Genomic DNA, 18,495 nt, shown 5'->3' with positions numbered 1-18,495 from the left:
TTGCACTTTCACTGGCACTTAAAAGTGCATTTCATTAAGAGTGATCTGAAAAGAACAAAATACAAAGATACTTTATCTCATTAAATAGATTAATAACAATAAAGCATAAACATGCTGTTCATGGCTGAGTGACTCGCATTAAAAAGTATGCGTAATTAGTAAGGAAGTTATGTGTTTGCTGTAAAAAAGGCTGCAGTGATGATTTTGCTTTAGCAAATGTGAAAACTGAAGCATTGTTTGAAAAAGAAGGCAGATATTTGTCATGAAGCTCAAAGAATAAACACTCAGGAATCAGTAATTTATATTTTTGCCTGCTTTTCCTCCTTATATAAAGAGGTGAACCTGACTCATACCAGTTTGTATAACTATGCATGTACACAATGGCACAGCATACATAACTGTATTCCAAAAACGTCAAGCATGCGTCTGCGTGTTGCATTTGCGAGGAGTATGTTGAGATGTTTGATGACATTATAACCTCCGTTGCTGATTCCTTCTTAAGGGTTTCGTTTTTTTGCATTTTTGCATGGGTCCCCTAAGTATATAGAAAATGCACTGCATAATGTTCATGTCTACAAAGGTCTGTGTTATAAACTCTCATGTGTATCTGAAGAATTATACATCATATTCAGAGATGTTCATCTGAGATGTGGATATTAGATTCTGACAAGCACACTAATTATGATGCTGGAGGCGAGGGTGAGGGTGCAGGCTGGAAATAGGAAAGCTGGTTGCCCTAATTCATGCCAGCATGGTGACACATATGGAATGACAGGGATTACCCAAATTTCTTTTTTTTTTAAAGAAGGATGTACACAGTTGCTGCTCCTGCATACTGCTGTTACATAAAATGAACCCCTGCTTGTACTCACTATTTTTACTCAGTGAGTGATAATTCACAGCAAGGGCTGAATTTCAGTAATAGTTACATTAAGTGGATGAACTGAATTTCAGCATTCTGCACTTTTAACTCCCCCACACTCTCCCCATATTTAGGCACATGCACAAATGTGCCTAAAACAGACAGAGACAAAAGCATGTGTTCAGCCTCCAACATGAATCACCTCTGGATAGAAAATGGTGTAAAAGCCTAGAGACTCTCGCAGTTTTAACCAAAACTCCATCATCCCGCACCCTAAAACATTTCAATCTAAAATGTTTAGTAATTGTGATTATTTAATTTTTTTGTGAAAATGGGAGAAAAAAACATTATGGTACTTACAAGCTATTATGCTAAATATGAAGTGACAGCAAGAGGCCCATTAGCATGTAGTAGCATGAAAATGTAGAGCTAACAGTTAACACCCTCCATTGAAAGAAAAATTAAACCACCCCAACAAAACATAAACGTTTTTATTTAACATGTATAAAATCAGTGAGTTGTAGTATGAAACATCTAGAACTACATTTTCAAGTATTTTCGAAAGTTGGAGACAATAATTCCCATATATTAATGCTAATTAGGATGCTAAAGGTGACAGGCTTTGCAGAGTTTAGTTTATAAGCTAACAGCTAACCTAGCTCAGTCAAAGAAAAAACAAATTGACAAAAGTACATCTGAAACTACCAATTCAACATATATTGTAGAATCAAAGTTGTAGTTTTACATTTCTGTCTATCTTTTAGAAACTGTGTTTTTCTGCTGTCTTGAAAATTAAACAATTATGCTATTCCAATGCCTTCATGCTAAATATGAAGCTACATGAAACAGTCCATCAGGTTAAAAGGCTAACACCTAACCCAGCTTGGCCAAAAACTGTTGACCTAATTTAGTTGGAGGAAAACTAAAATCTGCCTAATCTTCTAACAATTTAACATTTGAAAATCAATCAAGTTTTACTCAGATTTTTAAAATAATTGTGTGGTTTTTTTTTTTTTTTTAATAAGAATTCCTGACAGCACTTTTTAAATTATCTGTGCTTTAAACTGTGAAAAGAAAAAAGGTTATAGTTGAGTATCTTGCCTAAAAATATAGTTATACATACAAGGAAGGGAATAAAATAGCAAGAACTAAAGTGATTTTAGAGTAACTCTACAAATAACGAAGTATCAAGCAGTCTATGGTGAACTTATTAATGTAAAATGAAAGTTTTAAGTTATCAATGCCATCAATAACAGCAATGAGTCTTGAGTCTTCATCGTGAGTCTTATGGGATCAGAGTTTTATATTTTAAAACACAAAAGTGAGCACTGCAGAGACCTAAATGCTTAAAAAATGTATATCTGGATGTAAGTATACAGGAGTCTACACTTACTGGTCTGGATCCTCAATCTTGGTTGGGATCCCCTTGAGATTCAGAAAATGAACATCTATCCTCACCAAGTAATTCCCAACCCAGCTCCTTGAGGCCCACCATCCTGCAGGTATTAGATCAAATTAAATGGATGTCTGACAAGCTCTGAACCAGTTTGCTATTGACCCATTAATTTGAGTCAGATGTGTTGCAGCAGGGAATCATTGACAGTGGGCCTTAAGGGCTTGATCTGGGAATCCCTTTACAAGGCAATTTGCAAAGTTAAATATCTTGTCATCTCTGTTTAGGGTCTTGCTTCTACCACATAAAATGGGTTGCTTTCTGGCCTCTGGATGTGCATAGATCTCTGTTATGTTGCATGAAAACCTGTCCATTGGAAGTTATTTGGCTAAAAACATGAATATTTATGTTTGACATACAAATATTATTGAGAACAATCTTATCATCAAACTTTACAATACAAAGCAAATTTATTTATCGCCAAATATGTTCAAAATGGTCGCTCAGACATGACAAATGTTGAGAAAATATATGTTTATATAGTGGATTTGTGGGTCGGATGCACTCCAGGACAGAAATAATTCTGCTGGCAATGGTCACATCAGTAGCACAGCTGTGGTTATGAGCCAGTTCAGTGATTGGATGAGAAATTGCAAACAGCTATTGGATTCGGAGGCTTATTTCCTGCCTGTGGGTGTTACAACTCATATGTTTGCTCCATTGTGTGCATCCACTCAGCTGAAGGCAGACTGGCCACTGTAAAATGCCTGCAGATGGGAGATGTGACATCAAGTAAGAGTGGCTCTAACCGACCATAATAGCCTGCTGACACATATACTTATAAACATGCTCACAAACACACATTTGTTTTATATGTTCCTATGGGGACACTTGATTGACACAACACAGCCAATAACCCCTGGCTTTAATCATAGCAGATCATGCTTGCCTAACCATTACTCTAAATCGAAACCCTAAAACCAAGTCTTAACCCTTTTGAGGCAATAGAGAGAGAAATATTTGATCCTCATGTCTAGAGGAGATCTTCATTATTGGATGGCCTGCCAATTTCTAGTCCACCATGACATAAAAACACACATACACACAGATACAGTGAACAGGAAAAAGCATCCATTAGTGAAGCAGTGGACTGACGTACACCAAAATTAGAGATGAGGGATACATTCCAGCGACTGCTGCTTGGAAACTGGGTTTGTCAGTTTCAATTATTTCATAGAAATTTCATCATTAATCTCTACCTCATATGGATGACAGCACAAAATTACGACTGACTGCACCCTCCCATACAGCCACAGCCAACTGAGACATTACTTACACTAGAACTATAAACCTTACATCATACTGAAGTGAATTTATGGCTTACTGTCTGCTTACTTGTGTAAACTGTAAGTGTGTAATGTTTTGTTTTCAACCCTCATTAACCTGAATAGCCTAATTTATCATAAGTTTTGTTTCCAAGTATGTGAATGCAACAGAAGAGTGAGAGAAATGAGCACAAAGGCAGGTTTTTATAGCACAAAGATTTTAATTTGTTCAGATTTCTGTGTATTTCTCTGCACTATAATCACTCTGCATTACCATCAGATATTTGTTTACTGCAACTGAAATCACTCTTTCTATTACATACTGTATGTTCTCCTATTAAACTGGATATAACACAGCTATTGATTGATGGTAAAGAATAAATCCCTGCATGAGGCAGAAGGGAAGATAGTCTGTTGTAACATATCTGCACACAGGCTCAGGGGCCTGCCATCTCTGTATCCTTCCCCAGCAATAAAAGGTCATTTAAGAAGAGATGGTGTGTCCTTTTGTGCATAACAGTGCCCGAAGAAGTGTTCTTTCCTTTTTTTTTTCCTTGTCTCTCTGTTTCTCCTCCTGCTCTTTTGCTCTTTGAATGTGTCTTTTTTTCCATCTTTTGCTGTTTAGGTTAGCCGGTGCCTAATTAGCCTCCAAATAACTATGCAAATAAAAAAAAACTGACACACACATGTGCACTGCAGGAACTCCTGCGTGCAAACACACACACACACACACCCCTGCATTTATAGCTGGAGATTCGTGCCATTTACATTAGTGTATCTGGAAACCCAGACCAGTTCACAGTTGTTTTAATCCCATAGAGCTGGCTGCACAAGTGAGATAACGAGATGCTCATTCACACTAAGCTCCAACTCAAAAAGCAGCACAATGATATTTCAAACTGAGACAGGGAATCTGCAAGTTGGTCTGTGGTATTTCTGCAATAACAGTTGTGCAGCATGACAGGGGCTTTCAGCTTCCTTTGACTCACCCTATTCCTCTTATCTCCAGCATGTTTCTCTTTATCCCTCCTTTAGTTTATTTACCACTTCTCTCTTTTTCTATTGCTAGTCATTAGGGTTATTTTTGCACCTGTCACTTTCCATATAACCATCTTTATTTTTAGCACTTTTCCAGTCCTTGTCTAACAGAGTAGTTTGGCATTATTATGGGATTATGCAGTTTGTCAGTACCACACTGATACGACTCCCCCCAGTTTCACCAGATTATCCATTATGTGATGGGTTTAATATGATGGGAAAACAGAGAAGCACCAATGAGGCGAGTTTTACTGTGTTGTTTCACAATTTGGCCCTGCGATGGACTGGCGAGCTGTCCATGGTGTACCCCGCCTTTCGCCCAAATGACAGCTGGGAAAGGCTCCAGCTTCCCTGCAACCCTTCATCGGACTAAGCGGTTAGGATAACGAACGAATGAATGAATGCATGTTTCACAGTTTGTTTCTTTGTCCACCCAACTGCACTCAAAGGTAAAATGATCAGCACTCATATAGTGAGTTTAAACCTTGTTTACCATTTATTATTATTCAATATCCAGTATGTGAACTCGACATTGGTCACTTTGTCAGGGACACCTGATCAATAGCTTATTAACACACAAATATTTAAGCAGATGATCACATGGCAGTAACTCAATGCATTTAGTCACAAGGTGAAGTCGACTTGCTGAAGTTCAAACTGAGCATCAAAATGACGAAGAAAGAGGATTTAGTAATACAAAGGTAACAGCAAGTGCTAACCATGGCATGTAAATAGCATCTTTTTACAAACATGTCCAACCTTGTAGTAGATGGTCTACAACAGCAGAAGACCACATCGAATGCCACTCAGGGCCAGATTACAAGTGCAAAAATGCACTTCCCAGCACAACATTGTGAAAATTGTGAATGATAAAGTGTACAACGACCTTTCTAACATCTCTCTGACAGTGGTACCAACAGAAATACACTAGACACTGTGGTGTAACTATCTGGCTTTTATGTACTTTTAGTTTCATGTCCAAACTCCTGGTGTATGCCCTATGTGGGCCCCACTAGTCCCCAAATGGGCCTCAAGTGGGCGTGGGCCCATCATGCCCATTGGATAATCCGGCCTTGGTGCCACTCCTGGCAGGTAAGAACAGGAAACTGAGGCTAAAACTCACACAGACTCACCAAAACAGGACAATAGAAGATGAACAAAACTTTCTTGCCAGATTACAAGATCATAATTTAGTGGAAACATAATGAAAACATGGTTTCATCCTTCTTTTTATAAACAGTTCACACTGGTGTTGGTGTGATGCTTTGGGAAGTATTTTATCAACACCTTTAGTAACAAATGAGCATTATTTTAACCACCACAGCACACCTGAGTGTCACTGCTGACCCTGTCCATCCCTTTATGAGCACAGTGTAGCATCTTCTGATGGAAACTTCCAGCAGGATGATGCACCATGTATCAAAGCTCACATCATCTCCACCATGACGATGAGTTCACTGTCCTCCAACGGCCTCCACAGTCACCAGATCTACATCCAACAGAGCAGCTTTGGGATGTGGTGCAACAGGGGATTCTCATCATGATGTGCAAAAACTGTGACGCTATTGTGTCAATAAGCAGTAAAACCTCTTAGGAATGTTTCTAACACATTGTTGAATCTTTGACACCAAGAATTAAGATGGTTCTTGAGGTTCAGTAGGGTCTAATCCTGTCCTAACCAGGTGTACCTAATAAAGTTGCCAGTCAGTGTATACATACCTCATTTTATTTCCAGTTTAATGTAACAAAGGCCTGGAGATTAAAACACCAAACTCCAACTGGAGAAATACCAACTGGTTTTACTGTTTTGGCTTACTTACTTTTCCTCATCTCTTCATGTCTTGAAGGCTAAACACACCCTCAAATATTGAACTGTCCCTATTCTTTCCTCTTTAGGTTACTTCTGTTGTCCTCTTGACAATGCCTCCATCTCATGTGTCACTTCAGTATTGATCAGTTCGCTGACCCAAATGTAGAAACTTAAAACCAGATTAACACAGTGCACAAAACCCAGATCAAATGCCGTCTTTTCCATGTCTCCAGGACATATCAGTGTAAAGTTCCCATACAATATTTATGGTAATGGCATGTTTATTTAAACACGGCAAAAGTACACATGCTACATCACCATGTTGCATGCAGGGCTCATGTAAAACAGAGCTTCTTTCCCACACTTCTCTAGGTAACAGTACGCCGTGTTTCCTACAGGGTACTTGACCTATAACTCAAGAGGACCGCCAGGGTTAGTCCACTGTGTGGTGGGTTAGCCGATGTTAACTGCTGACCCTTTCTGCAGCTCTTTATGACTATGTGAGGAAAATTATGAACTTGAATCACAAGCATGACAAGAAGTAATCTATTTCCTAGACCCTCTTTGAAATTCCTCCAAGGGATTTGACAAAAAAAAAAAAAAAAAAAAAAAAAAGGAAAGCAAAAGGATTTGAAACTTAAAAGTTAAAGATGGTGGTGCAACTCAAATATTCATGCCAGCTTGTTAATCCACTTTTCAAAAGGAATTATAAATAGACCCTACTTATAATAGACACTCTGGAGCAGTTCTGTCTTCCAGCTGCATTACATAAAATATAATGAATTCTGCATCTAGGATACCAGAGAGGAGGGGGGGGGGGGGGGGGGGGGGGGGGGCGTGTGAATGTAGGAGAGGAGAGAAAAGAGAGGAGGGTGTACTTATTTCCCAGCTTTATACTGAGTTCCCTCTAATTGCATATGGTTCTGAGTCTATATGTTTAATGGCTAAATAATTTACAGAGACATTCAGGACTTACCAGCCCCAAAGCTACAATACTAAAGTGCCCTCTAGTGGCAGATGTTGGAATTTACATGTGTTCTAAACAACTTCGGCTTCACAAACAACTGCTTATCAGGAACAATCTTGGTTTTGGAGCTAAACTGCCACATTACACTCATACACAATACTCTGTACATAGTACATAACTTAGTCTATTAAACATTCATTCAAAATGTCTGCATTTTTCTGCTGCACCTGCCTCGTTTGCAGCCGTATGTTTAGCACGTTTAACAAGCAGCTTAAAAATAAATAAATAAAATCAACTCCTCAAGACTTTTGTCAAGATTTACGAGGCTCCGTCGCTCCTGAGTGACTCTGGTGCTCCTCTACCATCAACAGGATGCTGCCTGATAGTCTCTGAATGTCGCTGTGTGTGTCGGGATGTGCAGCCAAAGCTTTCAGGAGTTCAGTCAGACCCTCCTTCTCCAGCAAGCTGCTGTAATGTGAAGCTGGAGGATGGAAAAGAGATAAAGTGAGAATCCCACACATGGGTTCAGTGCTAACATACCAGATGAGGACCAGGCCCGGTGAAGCTATGCAACATTAATGTGCATGAATGCATTAAAAATGTATAGAAGAGGGTTGTAGTCTGCTGGTTTACATGAAAACGGTTTTAGGCTGACGTGAAAGGCAAGCTGCAGATCCACTTATCAGCCACACCGAGGTCTCCAGTGTGTTGTTTGCATGTCTTACTGTTTTGACTGCAGACCAGATGTATAGCCCATACCGCCCACAGCTGCACTCCTGAAGGCTGGCGAGGCTGAAGCAAGGGGCAAAATGGACGGAATGACCTGGAATGACAGATTCACAAAAACAAATGAGACAACAAAGCATTTAATGAAGAAAGAAGTGCAAATTTACATTCAGGACCTCTCCTTTGCACCAAATGGCCATTTTCTACAACATCAATGTAATTATTCCACACAGAAAACAAGTGAATATAGTCCTTCCCTTGCGATCATGGTACGACTCTTTCGCTCTTCAACAGACGAAACAAATGAAAAGTGGCATTACGTGTATGTGGTGTTTTAAAATATGCCTTTATCAGATGTATTAAATCAGCACAAGCTGTGAAAATTGTTACGTAAGAGCCCTGGAGAGACCGCAGGATAAATAATTGATGTGATACATTTAATAAAAGGTTATGCAACATGTAGTTGGCATTTAAAGCCAGACAGAATGAGCAAAAGCATTACACACAACTCTTCCTCTCACCGGTAAGAAACCATTTCTCTCTCGAGATGGCTCCATGTTATTATGGACTCATGCTGCAAAGACAAAAACACACAAAGCACATTTGAAGGAGCAGGAGGTGGATTTTATAGTCTATTATAATATCATTAGCAGTCAAAACACTAACCAGCTGCTTCAGCACAGTGGTGAGCAGCTCATCGTCCAGAGTCCAGGCCTCTGCCCTGGAGGCGAGCTGTGCCAGAATCCCTCCTGCAAAGTACCGGACTCCCACCTCCACCTGGGAGTCCTGCAGGAGACTGAGGATGTGCTCCATCAGGTCCTCATCCATCATTTCAGCTTGCAACTCCTCCACCTCTGCTATGTTGTTCTGCAGCACAAGAAGAAAAGTCTATGTTGTTTTTTTTCCCACATAATCAAAATTTAAAACACTTTTCAAATCATGAACACCACGTCCACGTACACTGCACTCACCAAAAGGCCGAGAACTTTCTGCTGAATAGAGGGTTCATTGTAGTACGACTGCAAATGCAAAAAAAGAAAACGGTTTAGGTCACTTTATGAGGTCGTATTTCTGTATTAATACATCTGTCAGTGTATTTTTCTTTCCTTCCCAACCTCCAGAACTTCCTCGTACAGCTCCAAGCCCTGGCACTCGATGAAGTTGCGGGCTGCTGTGGGCATCTCATCTGTCAGGTTCCACAGAGCACTGAGAGCAAACTTCAGAGTGGAGTCCACAACTCCCATCATGGCTTTCTGCTGCACGATAGCCAGCAGCTGCTGTTAGACGGAGACAACAGTAAGAAATGAGGAAAAATGAGCTAAAACAAGCTAACAAAAAGAGTTGACTGAATAAATGAGAAGCAGTAAAGTGAGATAAAGAGAGCGGGTTGTAATAAGAGTCCCACTGACAACATGCAGGTGGGTGAAAGACACAGGTAACTACAGACACATCGATGTTTATTCAAAGCTAATTTGGAGAAACACACAAGAGGATGTTCATCTACCTTCATGAAAAAGACGTCCTTGCTGAGCTTTGCTGTCTCCTCTGTGGACAACTGTGCATAAAAACAAACTGATGAGCTTTTCATTTGACACATTTCTCTTTGTTTCATCGCTTTACAGGGAAATTGTTCACATTTATCTGGACTTAACAGTAGCATTGAGCTGGCTTTAGAAATAAGTGTGACAGAGTTGCATTAGCTTTCAGTAGGTGGGACTATGAGAGGCCGTACTATTTTACTAATGCACAGTAAGTGAGAAGAGTCCTAACCTTTGCCACTAGAATGGAGATGACAGCCACCGCCATCCTCTGGAGGGTCGGATCCTCGTGGCTGCTCAGCCAGTTAATAACCAGCATGGCGGCTAAATACCTGAATCATGGGGACAGCATGGGGAACACAAGGCGGTAAAATGTAAGGCAGTAATGCACAGACGTAACTTTGGGGAGATCAGATTTCCACTGAAACATGGGAGAGAAAATACATGACACCAGGATAGGTACAGAAGTTTTCTACTTGTATCTCCAGATTTAAAAGTACATGTACAAATCAGTACTCTTAAAATATTAGTCAGTTTTACAAGTGTTCTGCTGAGTCGGGTTTTTCTTCCTGTTAAAAGGATTTTTTTTTTCCTTTTCACCGTCGCCTAATGCAGCTCAGGATGGGGATTGGATCAAGTCAAGATTTTAAGCAATCTGTTGGTTTAACTGGGTTATTTCTTATGAACTGGCTTGAAATGATGTGTCTGTAAAGTCCCCCGAAGACGACTTTGTGACATTGTCGTAAAGTTGTGTTATACAAATAAAGATTGATTAAATTGAATTGTAAAATTGGTTTGTATCTTAAAGGACTTATGGTTGATGAATAAAAACTTTATCAAGCATAAATCCTCTTGGAAGCATGTTTTTTAATCAATGAAATACCGGTGTGAATGCCGAACAGTTATTTCTCTTTTAACTGGACGCTGGAGTGGCGGAGAGGCTCAAAACAAAAGCGGACAACATGCGGTAATCGTGGCAACAGCAGCAGTGGCAGCAAGCATGAAGCAAACAGCAAGGGAGGAAACACACAGCATAAACAGGCCACCAAGACTGGATGGGTAAAAATCGTTTTAGCAGCAACGCAGCTCGCTGGCTTCATTTTCTGACTTCCAGAATTTGTTCTTATAGATTTGATGTTCTTGTTGTTACAATTTTAATGTAGAGATGAGTCATAAAACATGTTTACAAGTTACAAACCTGGAGATACAAGTTACTAAACTTATGTTTTCTAGCTGCATAAAAGTATTTCTCCCAGCACCAGTTTAACTGGTTTAACTGTGGAAAAATGAACTAACTTGTCAAAAGGAACTTCTTGCAGGATGTAGTCACTGCAGAGTGCCAGCAGACAGTTCTTTTGCACCTGGAAAGACGGAGATAATTTGTTAATAATTAAACTCATCATTATTATGATGCTTCCCACTGAGTGCTAAGCTGCTTAACATGAAATATGATGGATCTGAGACAGTGAGCGGAACCACTGACCTGCTGGTGGTTTGGGAAGGTCTTCATGGCATGCAACAGCTGGGTGACAGTGGAGCTGATCAGACTGACAGGCATGGCCTCCGCCAGGTCCTGAGTGGTCAGATTGAACACGCACGCCGTGGCCACCAGATGGATGTGCAAGGAGCTGGGGTGGCTCTGCATTGCACTCACCACCAGCTGAAGGAAATAACATGTCCATGACATTATTACATGTGTCTTCATTTGAAATTGTCAGCTTGGATACAGTCCACATTTTTAAATGGAACGTTTCCGTAGCTGAAAACTAGACACCAAACCAGCTGTGCAGCTGGATTACAGCATCAATCTCTAAGGCTGGAGATGTCTTACCACCTCCTCCCATCTCAGATCACTACTAAGTGCCGTAATTAACACATCAGACCATGGGACGTTTGAACCGCAGCTGCGTCGTATGTTGAAAATAAGCTCAAACTGCTTACAGATGCATGTAATATTAAAGCATTTCATTCTTTTAAAGGTCAGCACGTCCTCCTGAAGAGGAAAAAGTGGGTATGCTGTAATTTGTGTATGTGAACAACGATTTAAAGACTGATTATCTGCACCCAGATCAATTCAAGATCAATGAAAGCAAGTATATACAGCACTATATAAAGGAAATTTTTTAAATAAAATCTGCAGCAAATGAAAAAAGTATCAGAAATTGATACTTAAAGGTTACTTTATGACCTTAAAACTCTCGATTTTTTACGTTTTAATAGTTCTTAGTGATTTATCATATGCGTTCTTGGAGCAATTGTTGCCCTGCAGTGTCCCGAGGCTGACAAACTGCACTTTGCAACTTTCTTTACTGAGTTTTTTCCCAGCTTTTTTTGTTATGCTGCTTTGCCGCATCATTTTGGTTAACAGCACAGGATCACATGCCAACACCTGAATATCAGCACACTGGCAGTTTTGAACATGAGCTTTCAGCAAGAAACACAAGAGTACTTTAAAGAAGGAAGTGACAAAAACAAGGAAAGTAAGGGAAAGAGTATGAGTTAAAGAAATAGTTAACATCAGACTGACTTTTCTGATTGGAGAAAGCTCAGGTAAGAGACAGGATACAAGATAGACGCTGAATTAGCTGTTGTATGTAACAGTGAGAAAGTCTGCCAAAGTTTAATAGTGGGGCTTGACATCGAACCTAACTACAGATGCATCAGGACCCCCAGTTGATCCATCTACTCCTCACTGAAGGCTTGTCAGGACTTATCACCATGGAAGAGTGAAACAGGACTGAGGTATGCCAAAGAACTAGAGAGAAAATGAGTGGCAACAGGTCTGATGGAGGCCAGACGTCAACATTATTGAAGCAGTGTGAGATCATCTTGACAGAGAACTGAACAAGAGTTTTTTTAAGCTTCGGAAATCCCTTCGAGCCTGGAGGACTATTTCTGAAGACGACTTAAAGAAATGACAAAGAAGCTTATCTAAGAGAGTTGAAACTATGTTGAAGATTTGACTTCCAAGTTTGTTTAAACTGTAAAAACAGTTTAGATAGTTGGATCATATCTTCTATTTTCACCATAGACTGTATATGAAAAGATGGACGGAGCCTCCGTGACGTCACCCATAGGTTTCTGACAAGCTGAATTGAATCTCGGTGGGCGGTTCCTATCATCGCCATCTTGGCAGGGGCATGTGCATCGTTTCGCCCGGAAAATACAAATATGGGCAAAGAGGTGGAGCTGAGAGGGGCGCTGTGAGCGTCACGGTGGATGATTAACATCGAGCAAACTGTAGCTTTCTGTAGCTAAGAGCTAACCGAGCTAACGTGGAGCTAACTGAGCTAACATGGGGATAACAGGAGCTAACCAGCTAACAGAGGTAAGCGGGCTAAAGCTAAGTCACGTTGTTAACCAGCTAAAAACCGCGGTTGTTCTAAGTTCTTCTTACTTGAAGTGGGAGATCGGGTACATGTCAATCAAAAGGACACACCCCTAAATATGCCTAATTTCAAGATAAAATTACTTTTAAATGGGCGAGTTAGAAAAAAATTCACTCCCCCCACAGTTGTCATGAAGGTAAACCTGACCTATCCGCCGGAGGCTCCGTTCATCTTTCATATACGGTCTATGGTTTTCACTTATGGTTCAGTACATCACTTCACTTACTTCTTTTTTACCCATCAGTAATGAAAGATGCATGGTATAACTCACTATGGAACTGTAACTAAGAATAGTGCCACACTGATTTTAATGGTAAATTAAAAAAAAAAAAGTAAAATTTCTATATATTTCACGGCTAAAAACCTTAATTGTTTTAGCATTTTTTTCCCTGAAAGCTCACTTGTATTCATATGTTTCTGCTAAATGAAACTAATGGGCCCTTCACAGTGATTCATAAGTGCTGGGCTAGAAGAAAAATGCAGTCAGTTAGAGACTGAGGCCACAACACCTTCAGCATGTCTGGCTGTGGTTTGTCAGCGTCAGTGGTTAGACTGTAGAGATGCACGAGGGCCTCTCGTACGAAACACTCCCGCTCTCTGTACCTTCTGAGTGCCTCACAGACCTGGTTATCATTAGCCTCTCCGGTTACCTGAACATACACACACGCACACACACGCACAGCAGAATTAGAGAAACAGGAAATACAGTGGGCATATTCAGTGAGCATACAAACGCAGCCTTAGGTCAGAAATAAATGAGAAACTTATGCCTAAATCAAGCTCAAATGTCACTCTGGATGATTCTCTGATCTCTCCGATATGCTTGATGCCATTAGAGTTGCTTACTTTTAGGTTTTTCTGTGAAGAAAGGACTTGACAGGAGCTGAGGCCAGTGGCTAGTAGGCCCAGAAAAATGAGTCCACTCCTTGACTCCACAAACGCTCTGATTGCAGCTTCACTGATTCTCTTCCTCCCTGATATGTCCAGAGAAACAAGCGAAGGTAGGATCTGAGGACTCCCCTCCAGAAGCTGCCTCAGTGTCTCGTCTCCATCACTTCCGTCACTGTCATCGACGGCAAAGTGGTCATCTGAAAAGTCCAAATGCCTGAGAGCGTTAAGCTGGCTAAAGACAAAAAACAACCTGGCAGGAGACATGTCCAGTTGTGGCAGTCGGTGGGCGATTAATGATCTCAGGCGGGTTTTGCACTCAAGGAGGGCAGTGAGCTTTGAAACAGTGCTGCAGGAGATGTCCAGAGTCTCCAGGTGAGGGAGAGAACAAACATCCTCAAGGATAATATCTGTCAGGTCTGTGTTGGCAAGATGGAGCGTCCTGAGGCCCTGCAGGGAGCTGAAGCCAACGTGCGGATCTTCCAGAGATCCCCAGTCCAGACGTAAACCATTGAGGGAAAACCTCTGCAGGCTAGTCCGACACTCTGGGCTGGAGGCCAGACCTGAGATGACATCAGCACCAGTCAAACCCCCAGAAACCCAGGAGACATCTAATTCCAGGAGCCGGTGAGGGCAGATAGCCAAGCGGAAAGCCTCCGCCGACACCGGACAGCAGCGGATGGAGGCTCTACGCAAGCGGAGCTCTTCGCAGTTTCGGAAAATCCCCACAGTTGTGTCATTCAGTATCCCTTGGGAGGTGAAAACACACAGAGACACGTTGTGGGATTAAAAAAAAGCATAATTTTAAACTACAACAAACTGAAATTTATAACCTCGCAGTGTACTGTGAACTCATAAATCATCATCTTAACTTTTGTTTGCAAATGAAGAACATTTAACTTCAGATCATAGAAGAATTTCTTTAAAGGCAAGCTGCAAACCTCCTGCTTGGCAGCTGCAGTGTGTTCAGTTTTCCTACCTTTAGTTGCCATCTTATGGAGCAGTTGATCGGCCATCTCCTGTGGGAAGAGCGGGGACCAGATGAGGCTCATGGAGCCGTCTGCTCGAAGGCTGCACAAAACATCTAAACTGCTGCACACCTGAGCCAGGCAGAGGTCGCAGAGTGCCTGGGGGCTGTCAGCATCCTGCAGCACACATTACCAGGTAATCAGATGAGTAAAGTTCTACTGGATGCATAACTGCACATTATATACTGGGAACAGGGGCGCCGCCAGGAATTTTGGGCCCTACGAAAGACAGTGCCATAGACCCTACCACTTGATCGCAAATCTTAGATTTTTGTTTTTGCTTCAATTGCTTCAAGCTGATAAAAAATAGCTTTTCATGGTAATAATAAAGATCTAAGGCTGTGTTTAACCCTTTATGGGGTAAGTAACTTTTTTTTTTATTTTTTTTGTTAATGTAACAACAGAATGGAGGTCTTGGTTCATACCAGAAGGAAAATTTTAGGTTAAAATTTCGAATTTTAAGTTATTTCTTTGAGTGCCCCATAAAGGGTTTAATCACAGTGCATGCATCTAACTAGGTTATTTTAATATAAATAGTTTATCCGTTGATATTTTTGCACTATTTTATCACAACCTTTGAAAAAAGCATTTATTATTTTTAATAAAGATTTAATGATTTTCTTATATACATCTTTTTGGGGCCCTATCAAGTCATGGGGCCCTTAGTATCTTCCTAACTTTTACCCCTATATAGCGCCTCTGACTGGGAATATAAACATATTAAATCAGCTCAAGTCATCTTTACTAGAGAAACAACATTTAGTTGTTTATTTATTTGAGTAATTTGGTTTAAAAATCAATGCAAAAGTTAATTTTAAAGGTCTACATTTAGTCAGACAGTGTTCTTTCAGACTTTTTGCTCAGGGCTCAACAGATCAGATCCTCAGTGACACAGGATCTCTGACACTGCAGAAGTCTAATTTTATCCACAGCACCCACTAAAGCCCGTTTAAATCACCTAATCCACGCGGTCTCTGTAGGGCAAAGTGGACAAAAACAAATGGTCCTGTGGCTTGCAACACAAGTAGACGCTTGTAAGACAATAAGCACGAAAATAAAGCATTAGCAACATTTGCTGGGAAAGGTGGAAGGTGGGGGGGGGGGGGGGTCAGACCATAGACCGTCTATGGGGCAGACTCACCATGCTGGAAAAAAAAGGTAGAAAAAATAGTTTTAGAAAAACAAAACAAAAAAACAACAGAGGCGCGTCGTTCAGTGACTTTTTAAACAAAGAGGCATCATGTTTGTTAGATTAATATATCAATTTGCTGGCTCTGAGAGGACGGAAAACATTAAGGCTGCTCCTGTGCTTTGATGAGAGTCGCTGCCGGAGCTCGCGCGAGTTGCAACCGTCACTGCGACGCGTGCCATTGGACAGTTTGCGTGACGTCACTCACGGCCGTTGACAGTCTCGCTTGTTAACCTTTGATAAGTCTCCCGTTAATTCATCACCTCCACCAAGGAGCTTCTGCTTTTTACTGTTTATCTGTTTGTTTCTGTTCAGGATAACTCAAAATGTTATGCACAGATTTTAATGACATTTCAGGAGTCGTTGGAAATGTGAAAAGGAAGAAGTAATTAAATTTTGGCGGTGATCCGCATCCCCGTTTGGATTCAGGAATATTTTAAAGGATTCCTTAACATTGTGCTTGGTGGGGGTTTGCGTTCTCCGAGGGCTTTTCTGGTATTTTTTTCTGTTTTCAGTCGAAAATTAGTTTTTTTCCTCTTGTTTTTGTTTGTTTGTTTATTTGTTTGTTAAACAGCCTACAGTAATTATTCTAGGATTAAGCCCCAAACTCAGTGTGGAGCCACTGTGTCCCACACATGACAGATAACTTAGCAAAGAACAGTTTTTAAATGATCTTTTGGCACTTTGCTGTGTTGCCAGTTTTCAAATCAAATAAAATCAAACTTTATTTATATAGCTCTTTTCATACAACAAAAGTACAACACAAAGTGCTTTATCACAAATAACTTCTTTGAGCTTATATTCTTTCCAAAGCCACTAAAAAGTATTTGTAAGCGTTCAGAATAGATATTAGGCAAATAATTAATTACATAAGAATTGATTATTACTTCATTAAAATTATTTTGTTTCTTTTATCAGGACTTTGACAAACAAAACAGTGCTGCTATAGGACTTTTGACTAGTTTCATCAGGATGCCAAGAAGTGAAAATTATCTGACTTTATTTTGTTTAAAATTAATGTTAAGATCAAAATTTTGATTTGGTCAGAGAAAAAAAACCCCCAACAAAAATCAAGTTTCAAGTTTTTGAAATATTTACCAGTAAAACTGATAAGTTTTTTTCCCCTTCGTACAGATAGCTTGCTTGTTTTCAGTATGGGCCTGGTATTCCTCAACCTGGTTGCCTACTTCAGTCATTAGATCTGGCAACACTTAAACCTGTTGCAAAAACACAAGTAGAAGTTTGTTTCTGTTTCTTGTTGTAATAACAAAATGCTAAAGACAGCACAGTTTGACAGACATAAAATGCTAATTTGCACCAACCGGATGAACCCCAAAGAGCTCATTGCTGAAAAAGTGACATATCCGTGACAATTATTCAGGACCAGGGCTTTGGACCAGGGATCCTCAATCCTGGTCCTTGAGGGCCAGTGTCTCACAAGCTTTCCAAGAGTCCCCACTACAAAACACCTGATTCAAATCAATGTGTATTTAGATGACAGGTGCAGAGCTTGTCTGAGTCTAAGTCAGGTGTGTTCCAGCAGTTGGAAATCCTGCAGGACACCGATCTAAAGATATATCTACACTGAAGCTCATCTGAAATTGATCTCAAAGGAAGGGTTTCTGTAAAGGTGAAATTAGGTAGTGAAGTGGTTTAGCCACAAGGAGGGGCTCACAGAAAGAGAAAACGTTTGATTCAATGTCAACGTGAGTGCTTCAGTTTGTCACCTTCAAAAACAAAATGCAAAATTCTTAAGAATTTATCTATAAATCCTATTGTAGTCATGAATGACAGATTTATAGATATCTTTATATATATTTATCTGCATAAAGACAGAAAGAGAGCAAATGAAAGGAGGCTCTTCGCTTATCTAAACTTGAGCTGAATAGTTTGGAAATTGAAGTTAAGTTAAACTATAAGTCACAAATAAAGCAAGCAAGTCTTTATCTTGAAGATAAGAAATATTTCACCGTTTATAAAAAAAAAATAATTAGGGACCTTGAAGACCACTTTGAAAAGCAAAAATTATTTTTAGGAATACTTTTTAGATGTAACTTTTCTCACTTGTTCTTTTATTTGATGTAATTTAAATACATAACTGACCACCACAGACAAATCTCCCCTCTCGCATGCATGCGTGAAACACACACACAGTGAAACCCTTTTTCATTATCAACGTTTTGTGTTAATGCTTGCAAGAAAAACTATCCTCCCACATGCAGAAGTATGTCTCCCCACACAGAGAATCTCCCCTAAGCTTCAAAGCCTGTGCTTCCTCCTCAGTCCAAAACATTTAGCTGAAGGGCGTTCTTTTTGTCAGCACAGCCCTGTGCATATTGTCC

At 40.2% G+C, this 18,495-nt stretch overlaps 1 protein-coding gene across 2 annotated transcripts; it reads right to left on the bottom strand.

Moving 5' to 3' along the window:
• Nucleotides 1-7,303: 7,303 nt before the first annotated feature.
• LOC306758699 (protein zyg-11 homolog) lies at nucleotides 7,304-16,256 on the bottom strand. 2 transcript variants are annotated; one of them, XM_079244072.1, is made up of 14 exons: nucleotides 16,106-16,256; nucleotides 14,916-15,081; nucleotides 13,895-14,685; nucleotides 13,558-13,698; nucleotides 11,143-11,319; nucleotides 10,956-11,020; nucleotides 9,892-9,991; nucleotides 9,626-9,676; nucleotides 9,237-9,398; nucleotides 9,093-9,140; nucleotides 8,788-8,988; nucleotides 8,643-8,695; nucleotides 8,121-8,218; nucleotides 7,304-7,876 (listed from the first exon to the last, which is right to left on the bottom strand). In XM_079244072.1, the coding sequence occupies exons 1-14, from the start codon at nucleotides 16,106-16,108 to the stop codon at nucleotides 7,707-7,709; spliced, it is 2,226 nt and encodes a 741-aa protein (XP_079100198.1). In that variant the 5' UTR covers nucleotides 16,109-16,256; the 3' UTR covers nucleotides 7,304-7,706. The 2 variants fall into 2 exon arrangements, with proteins under 2 accessions (XP_079100198.1, XP_079100199.1); XM_079244073.1 differs by having other exon boundaries at nucleotides 9,237-9,395.
• Between the last annotated feature and the right edge of the window lie 2,239 nt (nucleotides 16,257-18,495).

Source organism: Telmatherina bonti (genome assembly GCF_933228915.1).
Source record: "Telmatherina bonti genome assembly, chromosome: 7".
In the NCBI taxonomy this organism is placed as follows: Eukaryota; Metazoa; Chordata; class Actinopteri; order Atheriniformes; family Telmatherinidae; genus Telmatherina; species Telmatherina bonti.
This window is presented reverse-complemented; position numbering and strand designations above follow the sequence as displayed.